This window comes from Prinia subflava, chromosome 10 (genome assembly GCF_021018805.1).
Source record: "Prinia subflava isolate CZ2003 ecotype Zambia chromosome 10, Cam_Psub_1.2, whole genome shotgun sequence".
In the NCBI taxonomy this organism is placed as follows: Eukaryota; Metazoa; Chordata; class Aves; order Passeriformes; family Cisticolidae; genus Prinia; species Prinia subflava.
Window position 1 is genome coordinate 26,360,968 of NC_086256.1, and position 20,914 is coordinate 26,381,881.

The following is a 20,914-nucleotide window of genomic DNA, read 5'->3' on the forward strand; positions in this document are numbered from 1 at the left end:
GAGTCGTGCTCCAGCTCAGTACCAACCATATGCCCACCATTCCTGTGGAAGGTTCATCCCCTGGGTGGTTTTAACTTTAAGCTAAATAAAAGCAGTATTTTTTCCATCAAGCTACTCTATCCTATGACTGTGTAATATTTAAGCGGTTCAGTGGGTTCTGTGTCACACAGAGATTCAAGTCAGGAGAGCTGGTTCTCTCCTTTCCAGTAAATGTCTCAATATTCACTCTGAGGTGTGTTTGACAAGTGCTGCTTATCATTTACTTGAGGAGACACAGATGTAGTATGTTTTTGCAGGAGAACAGACATTTTCTTGTTTGTGCAGTTCTCTTTTGATTCTGTTTTCCTTAAGTTCTTTGGCTATGAGATTGAAGTGTAAAAAGAATCTGGAAAAACCTCTGTATCTAGGCACCCGGTACAACAATTCCAAACAGTTTGCCATCATGAACAGACTAATTATTTGCTGTTGGCTACATAATGGAGGTTTGCTTTCTCAGAGGAGAGAGTGTTGCCAAAATAAGTCAGTGGTTACTTTCTAGTTGTGGGGTTTTTTGCTTTATTTTTTGTGGGTTTGTTTTGCTGTTGTGTTTTTGTTGTGTGTTTTTTAATTTGGAAATATTTTTGTTCTTAACAATGCTTTCGTGGAAATAAGAAGGATTTTTAATGTACATATATGTATGTGTTTAAAATACAGTGATACAGCTCTGTTGCTTATTAAGTTGATTTTATTTCTGGGAATTAGTATCAATAACCCAAATAAATGATCATTTGTTCTTTCCATTATGTGCTTTACAGAGTGTTTCACTGCCAGAGATAAGACTGGGAAACAATTTATGGGTAATACAGCAGTTTTTAGTATGAGCACAGAGACAGTTTCTCATAGAAAAGATTACAGAGAGAAGTTGAGATTAAAATTGAAATTGTAGTGCTGTTGTGGTCAGTGAGATTTAAACCAACTGATTTGATGACACCTAGAATTTTCTTCTGCAAGTGTCACTCAGTCAGTAGAGAGGAGTTTTGGGGCAGCTGGTGAGCTGTACTGCCTCGACACAGAGAATCCTGTGGGATTTTATCAGGTTGTGCAGTCTTTCAGTGAAGAAGCACTGAGAAGGTAAAGTTTTGTGTATTTGTAGCGTTTCTGGGTTTCTGGGGAAGGGGTTCCCCATTAAAGGCAGGGAGCTGGTGGGGTGGGAGCCAGGTTAACACAGAGTTTAGATACATTTCTGCAAAGAAGGTGCTGTGGCCGAGACCCTTGGTTATGTGTTTGTGTGAGTGGAACTGGCCATGTCCTGTTCCCTGAGGGGCAGGTTAGAGTCACCACACCACTTCAGGAATCTGGAAATCTGAGTCATGCCGGGAGTGCAAGGCCACCTAGTTTAATGCTCATTTTGCTGGCATGCACTGTATCCTGTAGCTCAGAAAAGGGAATCAGCCGTGCCTTTTGGTGTAGATTTGTACTTCAGACTTCAGTCAGCAGAAGATGAATTTCTGCATGGCTCTAGTGGACCTTCCTCTTCTCAAGGGTCCCAGAGATTCTCTTGAGGAACCATAGTTCTGAAAATAGGCATAACTTATTTCCCAGTTTGGTGTTTTTTTGGTTTTTTTTTTTTTTTTTGGTTTTTTTTTTGTTTTGTTTTGTTTTGTTTTTTTTCTTTTCAGTTTGAGATTGTCAGGCAAACTGTATGGCCTTGAAGCCTGCTTTTAATACCAGCCTGTCTGTAATACAGGATGATTTTGTTTCTCTGCTAAAAAAAAAGTGTGAATTGGCCTGCTCTCGATTGTCTTCTTTCAAGCAGGTTAAGAAACTTCCTTTCAAAGCATGTTTCATGTTGCTTACTGAAAATAGGTCAACCTTTATCTTCCTAATTGCTGTCTTTTCATAGCTCCACATTTTCTAATTTTTTTGGTGCTTATAATGCTGAAGCAAAAGATTTTTTTTTCTTTCCACAAGCCAACAGTGACCTAGAGCAGTAATTTTGAAACATTTGTTGAACACAAACTGGGAGTAAATACAAAAAAGTCTGGTAACTGCTTCAGAAGACTGATTCATGTAAAAATACATTTACTTTTGGAGATCAGTTTGCAGAGGAAGCTTTTGAATCTATCAGGTGTGCAAAGCAGTTCTGTTCTGGAAGGTCAGTGGCTTTCCAGAGCCTTTGAATCTTCCCTGTGATGGTGAGTGTGTGTTGCCAGCAGTGCCCTGGCAATCCCGTGGATGTGCATCGCTGCCTAGGTGTTTGTGTTGTGCCTGTGATGTGTTTCTGCAGGTCTGGATTCAGTGTGAGTGCATGGAAGAGCTGTGAAGGGAAGCAATCCATAGTGTTCCTGTGCTGTGGCCCTTGCTCTCATTCGGTGCTGAATCCCCCTGGGTTTTCTAGAATCCCTGTTCTTCACCTTCTCTGGCTCTTTAATCACTTAGGCTCCTTTACAAAGGCAGCTGTAGAGAATTTGGGGTGCCTCTCTGCAATGAAGTGGGGACGCTGCTGGGTTTGAGCTTTCCACAGTTCAGTACTCTACATATGTGAGGGTAAGTTCTGATCACTGGACACAAAACAGTCCGAGTAGTATGGCTTAGTTACCTTTTATCCAGAACTCTGTATAAGCAGAATACCGGGAACTGATGTACATCAGAGAGGTTAGCTTGGCCAAAACTACATGTGAAAGCTCACAGAGAAAAGCAACAGTTTTTCTGCAGTTCTTGTGTTGTCCCTATGGCTTACAATATATTTTGAAGCAGGATCCACACACCATACCACACCTCCACACACAATCTCTGTTAAAACTATGTCTGAATAATTTTGTTGTATCTCAAAAGTTCTTTGGTCTTAAAATCTATTTGAAGTAAAACCATTTCTGAAACTCTTATTTTTTAAAAAAATTAATTCTTTTATCATAGTAAGCTTTCTTTCACTGAGTTTAGAAAAATTTCCTCTGTGTATTTGTTTCTGACTTTGTGTGTGTGTGTAGTATTTTTCACCAAAGTATGGGGGAAAATACCTTTCTGTAAGAACAAGCATGACTGGTCAAGATACCTGTTTTGTAGCAGAGCAGTAGCAGAGTAGCAGTACATACTTCCCAGTGTTTCCTACTGTGAAGAGAGCTTTGACAGCAGAATTTGTTGTCATCTTTTGGAAGGCGTTGTTGGAGGAGCTGCTCTGACTCCTGGCTCGGAGGATTTGGGAAGGAACCGTCTGATCTGAGGTGTCAATCCATGGATCAGCACTGGCAGAGCAGAGAGTGTGGTTTTCATCTGGAGCTGAGCTCCACCACTCCTTAAACAGAGAAGCTGGACTTGGGCTGAGGTAGCTGAAGTTCACTGCATTTGCTCTTTCCTGGCCCTGACTGTCAGCTCCTCACTGCTGCTTGCTGCCCTCCCAGAAACTTTAAGCTGGTGAAGCCAATGCTAAACCTCATTCTGAAGGATTCTGAGCCAGCGTTCAGCTGTTGAGGTCAGCAGGGAGTAAACCTGATGTGACTGTGGACTGAACAGCTGTCTATATGTTCTGACTAATGCAATCAGAAATAAATTCTTACATTCTTAACTTTAAGCTTTTCATCAAAAAGGACAGTAAAAAAATGAGATGTTAAGAGTTTAGTAGTAGGAGTCTGTTCTTAGCTTTTGTTCATTTCTAGTAGGTCAAGTGTCATTTTTTCTTTACGTTCCTAGGAAAAGGGAGGTTTGAAGTGCATAGTTTGATAATGAGTGAAAAAGAGGATCAGAGCCAATAACACAAGGGAAATGAGAGTGACCATCCTCTGACTGCAGGTGACTGGAAAGTCCAGAAGTGCCTGTGTGTCTCTTCTGGTTACTAAAGAATAAAAAAAACACCTTCAGATTTTTTTCCCCTTCCTCAAATAACCTTAACACATGATTCTTTTAGAGAAGTTTTTTTTACTGCTTTTCCTCAAAAGCACTTAGCTGATGTATTAGATCATGTGCCTTTATAATGAAAAAATAGAAAATTTTTCTCTTTGGGTAGCTTACTACTTCAGATGATGTGAATCTCAATAATGTTTGTGAGAATCACAGCTATACTTTTGATTAAAGTTCATGTCAGAGTTGAAGTTGTTTAGTTTGAAGAAATTACTTGTTGATGATTTTTGGTGCTTAGTTTGTCTCTGTCAATAAAACCTATTTTTGGTCAAAGACTGATCATAAATTATAGTGTGTAAAGCTTTTCCTGAATGCCTGATCTGCTTATGTTTGGGTTTTACTGCCAAAATGAAGCTAAAATGACGTTGTTTGTATGCAGTGGGAAAGGGGAACACTGACAGTAGGTTGGGACAGTCTGTAATGAAGGACTGGGATTAGGGGTTCTGGGGTGCTAATTTATCCAGTTAATATAGTTGTGTATAGAGGAACAGTGTGTCTGCACTGGCTGTGGTGTTTTAAGCTGGTTGTAAAGGCAAGCTTGGAATACACTCTTAAACATATTAAGGGCCTTGTAACTCAAAAGTAATTGCAAGAATCTGTATGGTATGCTCTGGAAGTATCTGACCTGAATAAGGAGCTCCCTGCAGTCATCTAATGGTTAAAATATTTTCTTTACTTTTGGATTAATATGTAGGAAATAGAAAGTCTCTTAAACTCCCTTTATCCAAATGGGGCAAGAGTAAGTATTTAATGTGTCAGTATGCTTCTGTATTTGCATGACCCTGTTTTTCTTTGGCTTTACAAATGGTACATTTTCCCTTGTTTGATTATTGAATTACTACTGCAGAAAACATTTCACAGTTCACATGGTGTTTGTTGGTTCTTACTTCATTGCAGAAAGAATAATTGGTGATAACCTAATGTCAGCAATCTGCATTTGACTTTGATGATAAATAAAGTAGAACCTTCTTACGTTGGAGATTTTGTGTTACTCTCCCATAAATAGGCTGAGAAATTTAACTTGAATAGGCTAAAGCCCAAAAAACTTTCAAAATAGGATCTCTTGTGATCCCTCCTTTGTGCAGATGTGCTGAAGGTAGTGGTTGAGGCTTCATTTTTGTCATCATCTGGTCCAGCAATAAGAGGTGTGCACTGGGAGGAAGAGAGGCCTGGATAGCCTGGACCTTTGCTCCTGGGGTGGCTGACAGTCACCTCCACTGTTTCCTCCAGTGCTGATGTCAGTGCAAAGATGGTGATTCTTCAGGATATACTGAATTTGAGGACCATAACTGATGGCCTTTCATTGCCTTCAAAGAGTTCTGTAAGACTTGACCTTCACTTTCATATAGAGGATTTACTTTGAAATTAGTATTTTGAGCTAGACTTGCTGTTTATTGAGAACAAGCTCTTCAGCAATGTTTTTACAGTTGTTAAAAATACATGGAGTTAAAGAAACTTTTTGTAATATACTTAAAATCCCGTGTAGTAAAACCTTGTCTTTCTCTTGGCAAGAAAATCTTGAAAGAAAAGATGCTTTATAAAATTGAAACAACACCTTCTGCAGCAGTGAGTCCATCATGTAGGCTGGGTGGAACTCAGTTTATATAATTTGTCAGGAAAATATTCCTGCTTGTGAGTTCATGGATGCTCTGGAGATACGAAAGGTGTCAGAGTGTGTGAAACAGTTCATCCAAATTTGTAGCCACTCTGAATATTCCAGCTGTTGTTTAGGGGGTTTTTTATAAGGTGAATTCTAATGAGTTTTTATGGTGTACAAGTCAGTTATCTAAAGAATTGAATTCTTTTTTCTGGGATTCCTGCAGGCAATACTCTCACTAGGCTGATGGGTAAAGCTGTGGCTTGGTAAGGGAGAGCAAAAAGCTTTTGAGAAGTTGCATGTAAGTTATGCCAAGCCAAGTCTTTGAAAGGCCAAAAGCACATTGACTGTAGTTTCAAAAATGATAGAAAACACTACAGTGTTGAAAGCTGTGTAGTTCCCACTCTTGCTTTTTTGGTTTGAGATGCTGAACTTTCTCTTCCCGCTAACATCGTAAGTAACAGCTGTTGGCAGTGATAGAGAACATGCCTGTTTTTGTTCCTTTATGTGTGTTTTTCTGGTTCCCTGTAGCTAGACCCAAGTCAGCATTCTTCTCTTGATCACTGCGTGGTTGGATTGGAAGAGAAGCGAGCCTGGCCCAGTTCTGCTCCTTGGTGCTGCTGGGGAGGGCAGGGTGAAGCTTGGCCTCTTCTTCTTCCTGGTCACAGCAGATGTGAGTTGAGCTGTCCCTCCCTGGGCACTTTCCAGCCTTGCAGAGGTGACAGTCACACATTTTCCCCTCCTGTGCTGTGTGTGACTCACCTGAGCTCTGAGTCTTAAGCACAATACATCCCAGCACTCAGCCAGAGCAGTATTTTTCAGCAAACTGGAAGGGGACTTTATGTAGAAGTGCATGCTCTTTATAAAGTTTATAAAGTCTGAAAATATCTCTTCCCTTTTTTGACACAGAAAATATAAAAATAGATACATTTAAAATACAAAAAAATCTAAGATTCAACTCTTCATCCTCCAAGGAGTGAGGGAAGTCATTCTGAGTTAATGTAGGTCATGCTGTCTTTATTTGGTGGATACCTACAGTAGGTGTCCTCGTGCTGGCATGCTTGGAATGTTTCAGCTCTGGATTTTTATATGAACTTGTAATGTATAGGCTGACCATCATTTTGCCCCTTTTCTTTGTTTCTAGATTTGTTTTTTTCTTGTACAGACATGGGAAAACTTGGTTTTGGTTGCCATAATATTTGTAGTTTTGTTGTGGCTTGTGTTTATATGTTTTTAAATGGTGTGGTTAATTTTAACTGTTCTGGGAAATTAGGTGAGAGGGATCTGATTGTGGTTTAGTATCACTTTTGACTTCACTACCTATAGAAATAAAGGGTAACAAAAGCCCCTAATGTAAGTGTGACAGCTCAATAATGTTTCTATGTGCAGAGCATACACTTGGTGTGCAGTTTTTGGGAAATTAGTCTTCAGGTAATCTGTATCTTCACATGACCTTTGTGACACTCTGGGTGAGGAAAATACCTGTGTGAGGGAGAACCAAGGGCACAGATTAGGGAGGTAGAGGAAGGAGACTGGAAGATTAAAAACAGGGCAAGTCAAAGCTCTGGGGTGAACATCTTCATCTGTTATCTACATGTAGAGATAACAGCCACTGCTGTTAAATCGTAGCATTTTTAAACACCAACCTGAGAATCATAAGATTCCTTATACCAATGAAATCAGAGTTTGAGAAATACAGTATAATACAGTAGTACAATTTTAAGTATTATATTATTCCACAAAAACTTAATGTTATACCTATTAACATACTGTGTACAGCTTAAAAACTCTTTATTTATTTATTTATTTTTCATTATTAGGTTGTGGTGGTAGGAGGACAATACTGACCTGAGATGGAAGTCAAAACATCATTTAGCAAAGCCAGCAGGATTCCTGAGACCGTATCCACATTAATTAATGAAGAATTCATCTTGGTTCATCAGAAATCTGAGGACACCTCTGGAAACAATGAAAAGCCACAGCTAAAGGTTGGCTATGACTTTGTTTTTAAATGTGTAGCAAATTTATATTGATGAAAAGAGTGCATAATTGGTGTGTGCTTGAGGCGAGTTTTAGACTGTAATTTTTGTCCTTGCTGACTACCAGTGAAATTAACAGCTTGGATTAAACAAATCTGTCCAAAAGTGGCAGTTCAGGGTTTTTTTTGTAATAACTTCTTTGGGGATTAGCTTTGTTCTGTTCTGTGGATCTATATGTTAGTAAAGGACTTTACAAAGAATGATACTTGTTTAAAGCTTAATGTTCTTTATTGAGGGATCAGAGACTGTTATCTTGAAAGCATGTAATTAGACTATACAGGAATAGATTGCACAGTGTCTTGGACTTGAGTTTCTAATTTAGTTTTTTCCTGCTTAGTGCTACTTTAGGCACGAGTAAGACCTTTTTTGAAAGCCTTCTGCCTCTAAATAGCAGAGTAGTTCAGCACTTGGGTGCCAGCTGATTGGTTAAATACAAATTTGGCCATTTGAGCTGTAGTAGCTGATGTACAGGTTTTGGTGTGCTTGGAGCAACAGGAGTTTGTGCTCCCTGCAATGACAGTAAGTACCCAGCCTGTCTTTGCAGCACTCTCTGACAGTTACTTACAGCTGATAATTTCTGTCTGTATTACACGTTATCTGCCTCTTTACTCTGGAAGGGGGCTGCTGAACTGGGGCAGAATCCATGATGCAGCTTTGGCCCTGGTTTTCTTTTGTCCAGAAAGCTGGTACTTGTGAAAGATTCTATTTTACTTTTAGGAAGTGTGTATCTCCAGTTTTTTTTTCATTTCCTTAGGCTTGCACCACTCTTATGGTGGGAAAATTGGTGAAGCAACTGAAATGGACTGGATATGACTAAGAAAGTAAAATTTTCATTGAGATAAATTATAACAAAATCTGTTGACTCTAGTCTGAATGGAGGCTCTAAATACACAAACCTGTTATTCTAAGAGAAGTCAGTAGTTCTTTGATGGGTGGTTTTTGGTTTAGCAATAAGAACATTTGCATTTTGTGTAAGAGGATATGACATTGGATTATATTTGGTTCCATTTTATTGATTCTTGGTTTGTTGTCTCATTCAGCAAAGTTTCGTAACTTCTGCAATTGGTAAGACTGTACGTTTGAAAACTAATAGTGAAAGTAAAACCAGAAATACCTTCAAAAATGCCATCTCCTTCTGTTCACAGGTATTTTCAAATGGAGACGAGGAGCTGGAGAAGGCAATGGAGGAGATTCTGCGGGATTCTGAGAAGGACCAGTACGTCACTGCGCTCCGGGAAGGTTTCAGTGATGCCACTGGCCAGGCAGCTGCAGATGGCTCAGCAGGACAAACAACCCAGTCCTCTCTGCAACTTGTTTTAGACCCTTCTACTACAGGTATTGCCCTGTGCTTTCCCCCTTCACACACAGCAGGTTTTTTCTTTATGCATTTCAAGTTAACCCTAAAATGAATATAAAGCTTTCCAGAGCTTCATTCCAGAACTATGTGGGAGACTACCCCAGGACTTCCTCTTATTATTAGTTGAAGATCATAGATAAGAATAGATTATTATCACACTGATACCCTGAGCTGCTGTGCTTTGGTCAAGATAATGTTCATTTTGTTTTCAGCCAAGCATTAGTGGGAACTAAAGATTGTATGAGTTGCTGAGTGGATGATAGTTGAGGTGGATCTGCTGCTGCAGTTCAGGAAGTTTCAGTTCATTGATGGAGCTACCTGCAAATGAAATACACCCTGAGCAAACTGATTAAACTGTCCATCTCTGATGCTGTCACCAGGTAGCAGCAAGAACACCTTAGGATTTGACATTTGCTAGGAATGATTGTATTACTTCCCTGTTGTTTGAAATTTTCATGAAAAGGGGAGAACTGAAAGCTTTTACTGTAAACTATATTGTATATATTTTAAGTAAAATATCTTGCAGTTTTTTTAAAAATACATATAAAAACCTGCAATATAAAAATCCATGTGTTCTGTGACATATGTTAGGAATACAAGGCTGTGGTCATCTTTTTGTGCCTTGAACTATAATTCTTTTTGCCTTGTTAGCATGCAGGGCACTTCTATGGTATTCTGTCAGCTAATTCCCATAGCATCTGTTGGAAATAAAAGAATATATTCTTGTGGTAGAATAAGATAGTTTACATGAAATGGAAACACCCATCTCTTAATTACATGTCTGCTGTATTTCAGAGAAACTTCCTTCACTGTCTTCCTGTTTGACATTCTTCAAACAGAACCCAGCCCTTAGCATGAATGAACTAGGAAATACTTGCAAGATATGTTTCTCTCACCCCAGTCCAGCCCCAACAGGAATAATTCCATTTTACAGCCTTCATGATTCTAAGTATCATGGCAGTATCAGCTCTAGTAATAAGAAATAGAAGTAACAGGGCACACAGAAGGGTTGGGGCTAGTGATCTTTAAGGTCCATTCCAACCCCTTTACATTCTGTGATTCTGTGACTGCTTAGAAAGATTTAGAATGTCTGTGCTGTGTTCCAGTGAAAAACCAAAAAATAAAGAGAATCAAAATGCAGCTTGTCCCCATGCCACCCTTGGAAACATGAATTAGATTAGAACAGACTTCACAGTAATACTGAGCTGCCAAATGGATTTCTTGCTATTGGAGCTGAACTGTCTACTCTCATGTCCCTTCCTGGAAAATGTAGGAGTTTTTGCTGTGGAACTCATTGGAAAGAAAGAATGTGTAAAAGTAAAAGCAAATGGCTTAAGAGGCTTTTTCTTAATTTTCAGAGATCTCTGCACCAAGGCCATCTTCTCCCAGTGAACCCCTGGAAGAGGACAGCGTGCTGTTTAACAAGCTGACTTACCTGGGCTGCACAAAGGTGGCAGCCCCACGGAATGAGCCAGAAGCTCTCCATGCCATGGCAAACATGAAGGCCTCGAGCCAAGCCCCTTTACCTGTAACGCTCTACGTTCCAAACATTCCAGAAGGCTCTGTAAGGTAACACACAGGAGTTGCATTTGTGCCTTAAGCACAACACAAGAAGTGGTTTCTGACTTTGTTACTTGCATAGGGAGGTAGAATTGCTGGATTTGTGCCTGAGGTTCTTGCTGAAGACAGTTGATTTTGAGAAATTCCTTGGAAGCAACAAAATGTGTGTTCAAATTTACCATGCACTGCATGGCTGGTGGTACCAGTTGCCACACAGTGTCAGCTAAAGCATCTCTTTCTACCTTAATGTCTGTTCAAATGTGATAATAAGAGAGAATCTGGAAAGGGAAAGCTGATAATAGCTGTGCTCTCCTGACCTCCCTGGTCTGTCAGCTCTTGCAAGGTCCCCGTGTTGCAGGAGCCCTTCTGGCCTTGGGTGTGCAGCATTAGTGTCAGTTCAGACTCTCCCATGGGTGCTGCAGAGCTGGGTGCCAATCTCTGCCTCCAGTCACTGCTCTGCAGCCAGCTCTGACCCATCTGCCTCGTGGTGCAGGTGCTGACAGTCTCCAGATACTAGAAAAGATTTGCTTTCCCCTTGTGAGAAGGGTCTTTTGATGATTGACTATTGATTGACTATTAGTCAAAGGTTCCTAGTCAGAGTGCACTGAACATGCACTGTAGCATGCTTGCATCCAGAATTAGGGAACATCTCAATATCCAAGGTGTTTCTTGTTAAGCTCTGATATCAGGGTATCTGAGGGATATGATTAGATTTCCTTCCTTGCCCGAGCTGTGTTTATGTGTTGACTGTCATCTTGTGGAGGAAGAGAAGAACATTCAAGAATCTGTATTATATTCTTGCATTTTGTTCTTTGAATCCAATTTGAGTTTCATGTGACATTGGAAAATATTTCATTTGTATACTTCTACAGTGGCAACAGTCACCCAGACACAAGATGTAATGTGTTCTGTGCCTGTTTTTTGCACTCACTGTCATCATTCAGGAGGGTTGGTTTGTAAGTGAAACAGCAGATTCCTTTGATCTTTAGTTTCAGAGCAGATCAGTAAATGTGGGACTGCCTAAGAACCTGCACAGAGCTGGAAAGATGAATGCACGTGTGACATAACACATCCATCAAAGCTTAGGTGTTACTAGTATTGGCTTTGAGGAGTGTGCTCATACCTGGTGTCTGAATACTTGTCCTGTGAGGTTCCAGTTATCATGTCCCACCAAAATTACAGTGAAATCTGCTGAATCCTCCCAGGGCTCTTGTTGCCTTTAGATTAGTCCCATATTTTTATTGTTACAGACTTGGGATTTTAGGTGGCTGATGTTTAGTGGCCCTTGATGTGGATGTGCATCTGGACAAGTAGTGAAAAAACAGAGGAGAACACTGTTACTCTTTAAAAGTCACTATCCACCAGTCTGTTCTGAAACATCACTCTCCTGCTTTTAAGTTTCTGAAATATTCTTTGAGTTCTGTGTTTGAGAGTATTTCGAAATTTTGGATGAGGTCTTAGATCTGTGTTAAATATTCACCTGAATGTGGCAGCATTTGCTAAGCTATATAGTCCTGTTGATTCTGAAATCATTTACATAATGATTTCTTGAAACGGATATTTAAATGTCTTTTTAATGTGTTCTCTTTGATCTCTGTATACAAATCACGTTTTTATGGTTTTCTGTGGTTTCTACATTTCTTTTGTGCTTTTCACAATGGCCATTGTTTACTGTCTGATCTGGAGGTGCTGTATTAGTCTGTATCCTTGTGTATAAAAGAAATTAAATCAGTGTTACAGCCAGGAGCATTTACACATTAAATTTGTGAAGCATAACTGTTTCTATTCCTGCTGCCCATCTCGTCTACTTGAATTTAGCAGTAATTACAGTTTAGATCCCTGTTTATCTAATTGCAGAAAAGCCTTTTGGGTATGCCTGTGTGTTTTACTGACCTGTTCCTTTGATCTCCCCTGTCCTTTTCTTGCCAGAATAATCAATCAATTGAGCAATGTGGAGATTGCCTCATTTCCCATCTACAAGGTGTTGTTTTGTGTGCGGGGGCAGAATGGGACCTCAGAGAGCGACTGCTTTGCATTCACTGAGAGCAGCTGTGGGACAGAGGAGTTCCAGATCCATGTGTTCTCCTGTGAGATTAAAGAGGCTGTAAGTATTCTGTGCTGTGCAGTGGCTGGGAAAAAGGACACAAGCAGTGTTTGAAGAGGTCATACCCAATGTGGAAATGCTATATAATGCTTTGAAAAATGTGTTAGCACATAGGAATAAGTTTTGCAGAATGTGCAGATAGTCATACATGAATATTATTATAATTTTAAGTTTTTGCTTTAAGTATTTCAACAAAATTCCAAGGTGCACTGTAATGGGAAGATCTAGAAAGCCTCATTTGGGTATGTTTTATACTAAAGATGCAATGTATACCTTTGGAATTAAAAAGAACCATGTTATGGTACTCTCCCCTAGATATTTTAGGAAGAACTGTGTGACAGTCTGGGAGAAAAGGACTTTGTAGGGTGGAAAAAGAGAGGCTGAAAAAGAGGAAATGTCCTTGCGTTTTGACATCTGCCAGAGCAAGCTGTACATTGTGTTGTTAAAAACTACAACCTGAGAACTACATTATGCAGCTTCTCTGATGAGCTGCATTCCTAATCTCTAATCTAATTTATATTAACTCACTGAGCATGACACGAGCAGGGAATGCAGGAGTGGAAATAGGAGACGTTGTTACTGCAGTGGCTTGGTTATTAACACGTGATGTTGGGTCCTTTGTGGTACATGAGGCATGATTCGTGTTCAGTGTAAGAGGCAAGTGATTTTTTGACCTTCAAAAATATCACAATACCTCATTACCAACACCCTTATTTTTGATCAGAATATCAATGATTTTGCTTTTCTGCAGGTCAGCCGAATTTTGTATAGTTTCTCCACAGCGTTCAAGCGTTCTTCCAAACAAGCGTCTGATCACGTGAAGGACTTTGTTCTTCCCACACCAGACAGTGACGTGTACACTTTCAGTGTCTCCTTAGAAGTCAAAGAAGATGATGGAAAAGGAAATTTTAGGTAATCAGAATGGAAAGGGAAAAGCAGAAATCTTTTTGGAAAAAGAAGTTTTTCCACATGCACAGCTACTGTGTTGGAACAAAATTCGTTTGACCTCTTTTCATGAGCAGACATGCTGTAAATAGGAAGCTGCTCTTTGATGTTACAATTTTCCTCTCTGTATTTTTTCTGTAAAAAGGTTAAAATTCAGGATATCTTTTTTCAAGTGAGTTTCTTTTCACTAAATCACTTCTTTTAGGGATGCTCAGTGGAGGCCTGAGCAAGTGGAAAAGATAATAAGAAGTCTGTTAAAAACTTGAGTCAAGTCAAGTTTCTTGACTACAGTCTAGTGGTGTCCGTTTTGGATTTTTTAAAAATCTAATGAATTTTAAATTAATTGAAAATTTAGAGAACGTAAACTCTTTTCTGTATTTAGCAATTCATGTTCTATACCTGATGAAAGATGTTTCTATTCTTTTAGCCCAGTGCCAAAGGATAGAGATAAATTGTACTTCAAGCTTAAACAGGGAGTTGAGAAGAAAGTGGTGATCACAGTTCAGCAACTTTCGAACAAGGAACTGGCCATTGAAAGGTAAAAATCTTACAAAAACTATGTGGGTTAGATTTTTCTGAGATTTTAAGGTAGTTTTCTCTGATTTTGCAAGTTATGTGATAGAAAAAAATGTACCAATAACAGAAAGTGTGACTGCACAACAGAATTAATGCCACCAGATGGCAATCTTAGTTAAAAAGTAACAATGGGAGAACTCAGTTCTAGTGAAAAGGAAATTCAAGATAACAAGAGAATCAAGATAACCTGTCCCCTCAGCCCTTGCAAATCTGATCTCTTGACTTGGTTTCAAGCTTTTACTTCAGAATGGAAACAAAGGTTTTAGACAAGAAATATACATTTTTTATCATTATTTTCGTATTGTAAAATTAGGCTTTTGCTACTCATTGACTTAAAAAAAATCTATTTTAAATGTAATTTTAATTTAAACAATATTGCCTTTAGGATTCAGTTAATGAGGCATTTATGAATTGCATTTACTTGTTGCTTTTCTCCCCAAAGTAAAACTGCCTTGCTTAGAAATCAGCTTTTATTTTGGTGGTGTTTAGAATATTCATTTGAGGATATTATTTTTATCACCACAAGCTTTGCTGTGAAAAAGTTATTTAGTTGGAATGACATACACAGGCTTGTAAGTCATTTTATGTACTTACCCTGATAAACTAAAATCCAAAAATGGTGAAAGTTGAATGCAGGTTACATCAGACTGAGCTTCTGAGCGATTTAATGTGTCTTCAAAAGTATTTCGAAGTAGAAATTACAATGCAGAAAAACATTTCTGAAGAAATTTGGTCTCTTGTCTAAAAATTTCAAGAATCTTTTTGTCATGGTCAGAGAAAGTGCTCCCTCCTGGTGTTCAGACAGAGCCTGGGGTTGGGTCAGAGTGATGGAGGAATTATTCTCGTGCCTTACTTTGGCCCTTCCTGCTCTTGTGCTGTGTTTGACCTGGGTTTTGCCACTTTTTATTTGGGTCAAAGCAGCTGAAGAGATGGGGTTCATTTCTGAGTCACGGTGGCACTGCATAGGTTCACTCCCACAATGGGGGATGTCAAGTCTCAGTTGTGTATAGGATACAGGAAGAAACTTCTGGTTAATGCTCAGGGGCTTTAAGGAAGTTGTTGTTTTGTTCTCAGAGCTGGAAGGAGTGACACTCTTCTCAGTACAGTGGTGTTCAGATGCAGTTTGCCACCAGTCACACATGAGAGTTAACCCCAGTTATGTAGGCATACCTTAGGTAAAGGTCTAGGCTGGTATCCTTAGAACTGAGTTACAAAATATTGGTTGGTTTCTCATTAGCACTGGAAGCTCTTCAGGATCCCAGAATACCAGAATGGTTTGGGTTGGAAGGGACCTTGAGGACCACCCTGCTCTGCCATGGGCAGGGACACCTTCCACTGTCCCAGGTTGCTCCAAGCCCTGTCCAGCCTGGCCCTGAGCACTTCCAGGGATGCAGTAAACACAGCTTCTCTGGGCACCTGTGCCGGGGCCTCCCCACACTCTCAGGGAAAAATTTATTCCTAATATCTAATATTATCCTGCCCTCTGACAGTGTGAAGCCGTTCCCCTTGTCCTGTTGTGGTGTTAACGTAAAACTATCAGCCTTATCCATGGGTAGCATTTGTATTTTTATAGATGAAAATGCACATTAGTGAATAACAAATTCAGTTATTTACCAGATTTTCTTCCTGCTGGTGCAGAAAGTAGTGGAGTATGTGCAGTAGCACAGAGCTGCTCAGTAGCCACCTTTAGGTGCAGAAATCCAGCAAGTCTGGAGTGAGGCTGAGGCCCACAGTGTGTGCAGGTCATTTGGAAATCCTGGGTGTGTGGCTGGCAGAGGCTGAATGTGCTGACAGCTTTCTGTAAAGTCTGTCTGCTGTAAGGGAAGGTCCTCACCTGGCTTGAACTCCTTTTGCTCTTTGAAAGGAAGGGAGAGAAGCCCTGACTCTTCTCGCAGCAGGATGCTGCTGGGCATCAGGAGTCTGCTTCTGTGAGAGGCAGGGGTTACTCGTTCCTGACTCCCATCCTTTTAGAAACATACTTCCCAAAAATAGTGACTGTCACTCATCAGAACTTGTGTAAATCTGAGTGATGCACAGCAGGAGGAGCCTCTGGGAGCTCTTGTCTTTGACAGGCACAGATATTTTACCTGCCTCTGGATCTTGGCCTTACATTTCTCTGTAGCAGCTGTACCAGGAGCTGGTGAGCCCCCTGCTACTACCAGTTGTAGCTCTTTTAGAGCTATTTCTGCCCCAGGAACAAGAATCACTAAGTCTGCTGTTAGGTTCTGCCTGATTTAATTAGTCTCTCGGAGAATCTGTTTTGTGTGGCTAAATCCAAATCCCGACCTGAGCTGCCTTGAGTGCTTTACACAGCACTGCGTTATGGATGTAGATAAATCAAAATTGTTTTCTACTGGCTTATTTACCACTCAGATTTGTATGATTCTAGTAGTGGAAGGGTATGGAGAATGGAAAATACTACTGTGGATGTAAGTTACTGTTAAGTTTAATGAGGTGGAAAATGAGAACCATATATTGTTAATATAAAAGGAGAAAGCTAGGTGGAGTAGTAACTGCATATCTTGAGACTTTTGATAGTGTTATTAAAAGTTTAGTTGCTGGTGTTCCTATGTCCAAGCAGTGTTGTTCAGCATATTATTTAGTTCTGAGAGTCAGTGAGAAAAAGTTTGAGTATCAGAGAACCAAACAGAAGAAAAATTCTTTAACCAAACCCCTCTGAATTACACACCCAATTTTCCGTTTTATTTCAAATGGCAATTACTTTCAATTCTTTTTTCTTTTTTTTTCATTTGAGAGCTAAGGTTTTTTAAAAACCTGTGCAAGACAGCTTGCTGTTTGTTGCAAATACATAATTCTGTTTGGTGTTTTTATTCATAATGGAGTATGTTCAAAGAAGAGAAAGATACAGATGAATTGCACAAAACTGAGACCTGGATTTGTACCTTCAGTAGTCAGGAAGTTTGAAAATCTGAAAGTCTGAGGAAGTTTTTGGTTTTGTTTCTTTTCCTCTTAAAAATATTGAGAGCATTTTCTTGTAAATTCTGGAATTCAGGGCCCTGTATATATAACACACAAATTCAGATTTACAAAATGATGAATGAAGTCTTAACATTGAGCAAGTTGTTGTTTCTTGGGGTTTTTTGAGGGTCCATGATGCTGTGATTTTTTTGCAGCAGTATTGTTCTGAATGATCAAATGGATGATTTTGTATTTTTTCCTATCATTGCATGAGAACAACTTTTAAAATTAACTGGTGAGAGAGTGAATATTTTCTTGGCAATCTCCATCAATAATGTATAGGAATTGTTGGTATCTTTGAACTCAATATTATAAATGGTCTTTAGGAAGAATTGAGTTTTCACAGATCAGATGCTGATTTCTGCCACCTTCATTCTGGAAAACAATTTCATTGTCTTTTCTCTACCATGTATTGTGTTGCTTCCTGAGCGTTGCCATAACAATAACAAACAATTTCTCTGAAAGGTACTCTTAAAATTAGAAGCAGTAGGTGGCTGTCCATTATGTTCAAGCAAAGACTCTTATATTGTGAAAAGCTAATATATGTCCTTTTTGTCCTGTTTTGTTTTGTTTTAAATAAACTTCGCAGGTGCTTTGGGATGTTGCTAAGCCCTGGACGGAATGTGAAGAACAGTGACATGCATTTACTAGACATGGTAATACTTAGCTCTAATAACCTAAGCTCTAATAACCTCTAAGAAAAACTTAGCTCTAATAACCTAAGCTCTAATAACCTCTAAGAAAAACCACAAACTCCAGCAAAATGAGCTTCTAGTATCTTTTGCTTTGATTGTTTTTTTATGTTTCTTAAATCCTGGGGTTTGATTTCTACAATCATAGGATGGACACAACATTTCATGTCTAAAACCTGTGGCATCTGGCTTTTGTTCAATTAGTGAAGCAGAGATTAGGTTGGTATGAATAACTGAGCTTTCTGTATTGTGTTAAGCATGTTCCCTAAAATTTAGAGCAAATAATTGCTTTCATATTTGGGTGCCAGGGAATTGCTCTTATTTTTCCAAGGGGCTGAAAACTTTGCCTTTGTTTCGTTCATTTGATTTTAAATTTGCCCAGGATTTGGAGTATTCCCTTGTCTTCCACAATATTCCATTTCTTAGATTTGCTTCTGAGAAGACTGGAAAACAAGGTGATCCTTTGTGTGATAATACCAATTTACTTTCCCTCTGTGGATAATACAGCCATTTTCAAGTTATCGAGTGCTGGAGTTAAACCCATCAGACCTTTTGTGGCTCCACAGCTGTCCCAGTTTTGCCTGGTTTCTATGCTCGAGCTGCTGGTTCTCTCTCTGTATTTAGTTCTCCTGTCAGACTGCCTTATTGGCCTGATTGTATTTACCAGCTCATTTTTTCCTGGTTTTATTTGCTGAAATCAGTTCAGATTTACCCTTTTATTATTTGATTATAAAACTGAATAAATGATAATGAGTTTTGGAGTGTTGTTTTTTTACTGTACCACATTTTTACTGTATTGAATTCCTGTCTTTACCCACCTTGAATTCTGTTTACATTCACACTCCATTTAACTGCTGGATGTAATGAATTGTTAGTTTGTTTCTTGGCTGTAGCACAGACATTTGTGACTTCTTTTCAACTCCTTTCTCCATCTTTCAGTTTGGAGAACTCAGTCACTTTTATTTCTCTAAGTGAATTGCACAGAGGGAACATCAGTCTCCTTTTATCTGTAGAGGCTCCCAAACAGGCCTGTTTGGGATCCACAGGGACTGTTCCAGAAAAATTCAGGAAGCATGTACTTGCCTCACACTAATAATAGTTCATTCCATTAATTCATTTTCTTTAGGTTTCCTAGAACTATTTCTCATCCCCATGCCCCATCTCTTTGATCTCAAACCACGACTGTAATGTAATCCTGTATGATTTTATTTTTTAGGAATCCATGGGAAAAAGTTCTGATGGGAAGGCTTATGTCATTACTGGGATGTGGAATCCTAATGCACCCATGTTTGTAGTACTTAATGAGGAAACTCCAAAAGGTAGTGGAACCTAATCTGTGTCTTTGTTTTATCCAGCAGGGGTTTGGTGTGTGCTCTTTCTCTTGGCACTCACAGTGCATGTCTAAGTATATAAAACATTATGTTCCAAGAGTCCTTTGCTAGGAACTTTTCTGTATAAATAATAATCGTTCATAGAACAGTGTGGTGCTGATTTGGAGATGTTACATTAGTGTCTGGGGCTGATGTGCCTGCCCCTGGTTAGCAGGATTTTTGGTTGTAAGCGTTTGCAAATTGTTGTACTCAGCAAAGCAATATGAGTAGCAGGTATTGGGGTTCTCCTCCTTCTGGTTGTGAGTTGATTACAAATTGCATCTCATCCCCTGCATCTTGGGGCAGCTGGCAATGGTGCAGTCCATGCTTGATTATATAGCAGAGTTTCTTATTGCTGGAACTTACATTCTCTGGTGGGATTTAAAAACTTGGAATATAAATCTGGAGTTTGTTTCCTGTCCCGAGGCAGAGCTCACATCATTTGCTTAAAGGCATATCCCAGTACCTACAGCCAGTGTCACTGTTCCTGCTGATGGATTTTCAAACCACAATATTTCTGGTAGCCTGTAACAGACTTTACCCTTCACAGTGTGACCTTATCCTGTGCTTGCTCCTTTTGTTTGATGGGGTTCATGTATGTGTTTTCTTTGCATGACTGTCTTTAAAACAAGGACTTAATGTCTTTGTTTTTGAAGTTAGCAGAGCTCCTCGGTACACTGGTTAATGCACACTTCCATTCTGAGCAACAGGCTTGGAGGGTGAAGAGCTCAGGCAACTGAAGGAGGTGCAGTTAATTATGAATGAAGGGGAAAGGCTTTTCAGAGTGAGCAGCAGTTTCCAGACTGGAGCTGTGAGTGGTTTTCCCCTCTGTGTGTTCCAGATAAGCGTGTGTTCATGACTGTGGCTGTGGACATGGTGGTTACCGAGGTGGTGGAGCCGGTGCGGTTTCTGCTGGAGACCGTGGTGCGCGTGTACCCTGCCAACGAACGCTTCTGGTACTTCAGCAGGAAAACCTTCACAGAAACCTTCTACATGAAGCTAAAACAGGTATTGCCTTCGGGTTTTTATTTAGAGCATTTGTCTCACATGTCCATCCTAATTCGGCCTTTAGAAAAGTTAGTGTGGCACCTGCTCCTCAGCAGTTTGTTTAACTGTTTATTTCAGGGGTGCTCCAATGCATAAGGATTAAGTAGCACGTGTATAATTCGAGTGCCTTTGTGTCGTGGTTTAACTCCAACTGGCAAGTCAGGCCCACACAGCTGCTCCCTCACTCCCCCACGGTGGGATGGAGGAGAGAATCAGCAGAGCAGAAGTGACAAAAGCCGTGGGTTGAGATGGAGACAGTTCAGTAGGGAAAGCAAAAGCCATGTGCTCAAGCAAAGCTAAACAGGGAATTCATTCACCACTTCCCATGGGCAGGCAGGTGCTCAGCCATGCCCTGGGGAACAGAGTAACACTGGCTTGGGAAGACAGATGCCATCACTCCAAACATGCCCCCTTCCTCCTTCTTTTCCTCACTTTCCGTGCCAGGCATGATGCCGTGTGGTCTGGAGCATCCCTTGTGTCAGCTCGGGTTAGCTGTCCTGGCTGTGTCCTCTCCAGCTCTCTGTGCACCTGAAGCCCTTTTGCTGGTGGGGTGGGATGAGGAGCAGCAAAGGCCCTGGCTCTGTGTCAGCAGCTGCTGGGCAGAAGCTGAAACTCCCCTCATCAGTTATCAACACTGTTCCCAGCAGAAGCCCAAAGCACAGCCTCATACCAGCCTCTGAGAAGGAGATAACTCTAACCCAGCCAAACCCAGCACACTTTGTAAACTGAATTGTAATGAATTATAAGTCTTCGGTTTTGTGGGCTTAAACTATGT

The 20,914-nt window shown here is 40.0% G+C and overlaps 1 protein-coding gene across 4 annotated transcripts in view; it reads left to right on the forward strand.

The window, feature by feature from the left end:
- Positions 1 to 20,914, forward strand: part of RABGAP1L (RAB GTPase activating protein 1 like) — a 225,142-nt gene that overhangs the window by 13,880 nt on the left and 190,348 nt on the right. For 2 of the 4 annotated variants that reach the window (XM_063406532.1, XM_063406535.1), the window contains exons 2-11: positions 6,002 to 6,143; positions 7,291 to 7,458; positions 8,655 to 8,844; positions 10,225 to 10,435; positions 12,356 to 12,530; positions 13,282 to 13,442; positions 13,903 to 14,013; positions 17,620 to 17,686; positions 18,939 to 19,041; positions 19,934 to 20,100. In XM_063406532.1, the coding sequence (XP_063262602.1) occupies positions 7,324 to 7,458; positions 8,655 to 8,844; positions 10,225 to 10,435; positions 12,356 to 12,530; positions 13,282 to 13,442; positions 13,903 to 14,013; positions 17,620 to 17,686; positions 18,939 to 19,041; positions 19,934 to 20,100 (1,320 nt within the window). In that variant the 5' untranslated portion in view covers positions 6,002 to 6,143; positions 7,291 to 7,323. Of the gene's footprint in view, positions 1 to 6,001; positions 6,144 to 6,170; positions 6,189 to 7,290; positions 7,459 to 8,654; positions 8,845 to 10,224; positions 10,436 to 12,355; positions 12,531 to 13,281; positions 13,443 to 13,902; positions 14,014 to 17,619; positions 17,687 to 18,938; positions 19,042 to 19,933; positions 20,101 to 20,914 lie in introns of those variants that run through there. The other 2 variants (XM_063406534.1, XM_063406533.1) reach the window with 2 other exon arrangements.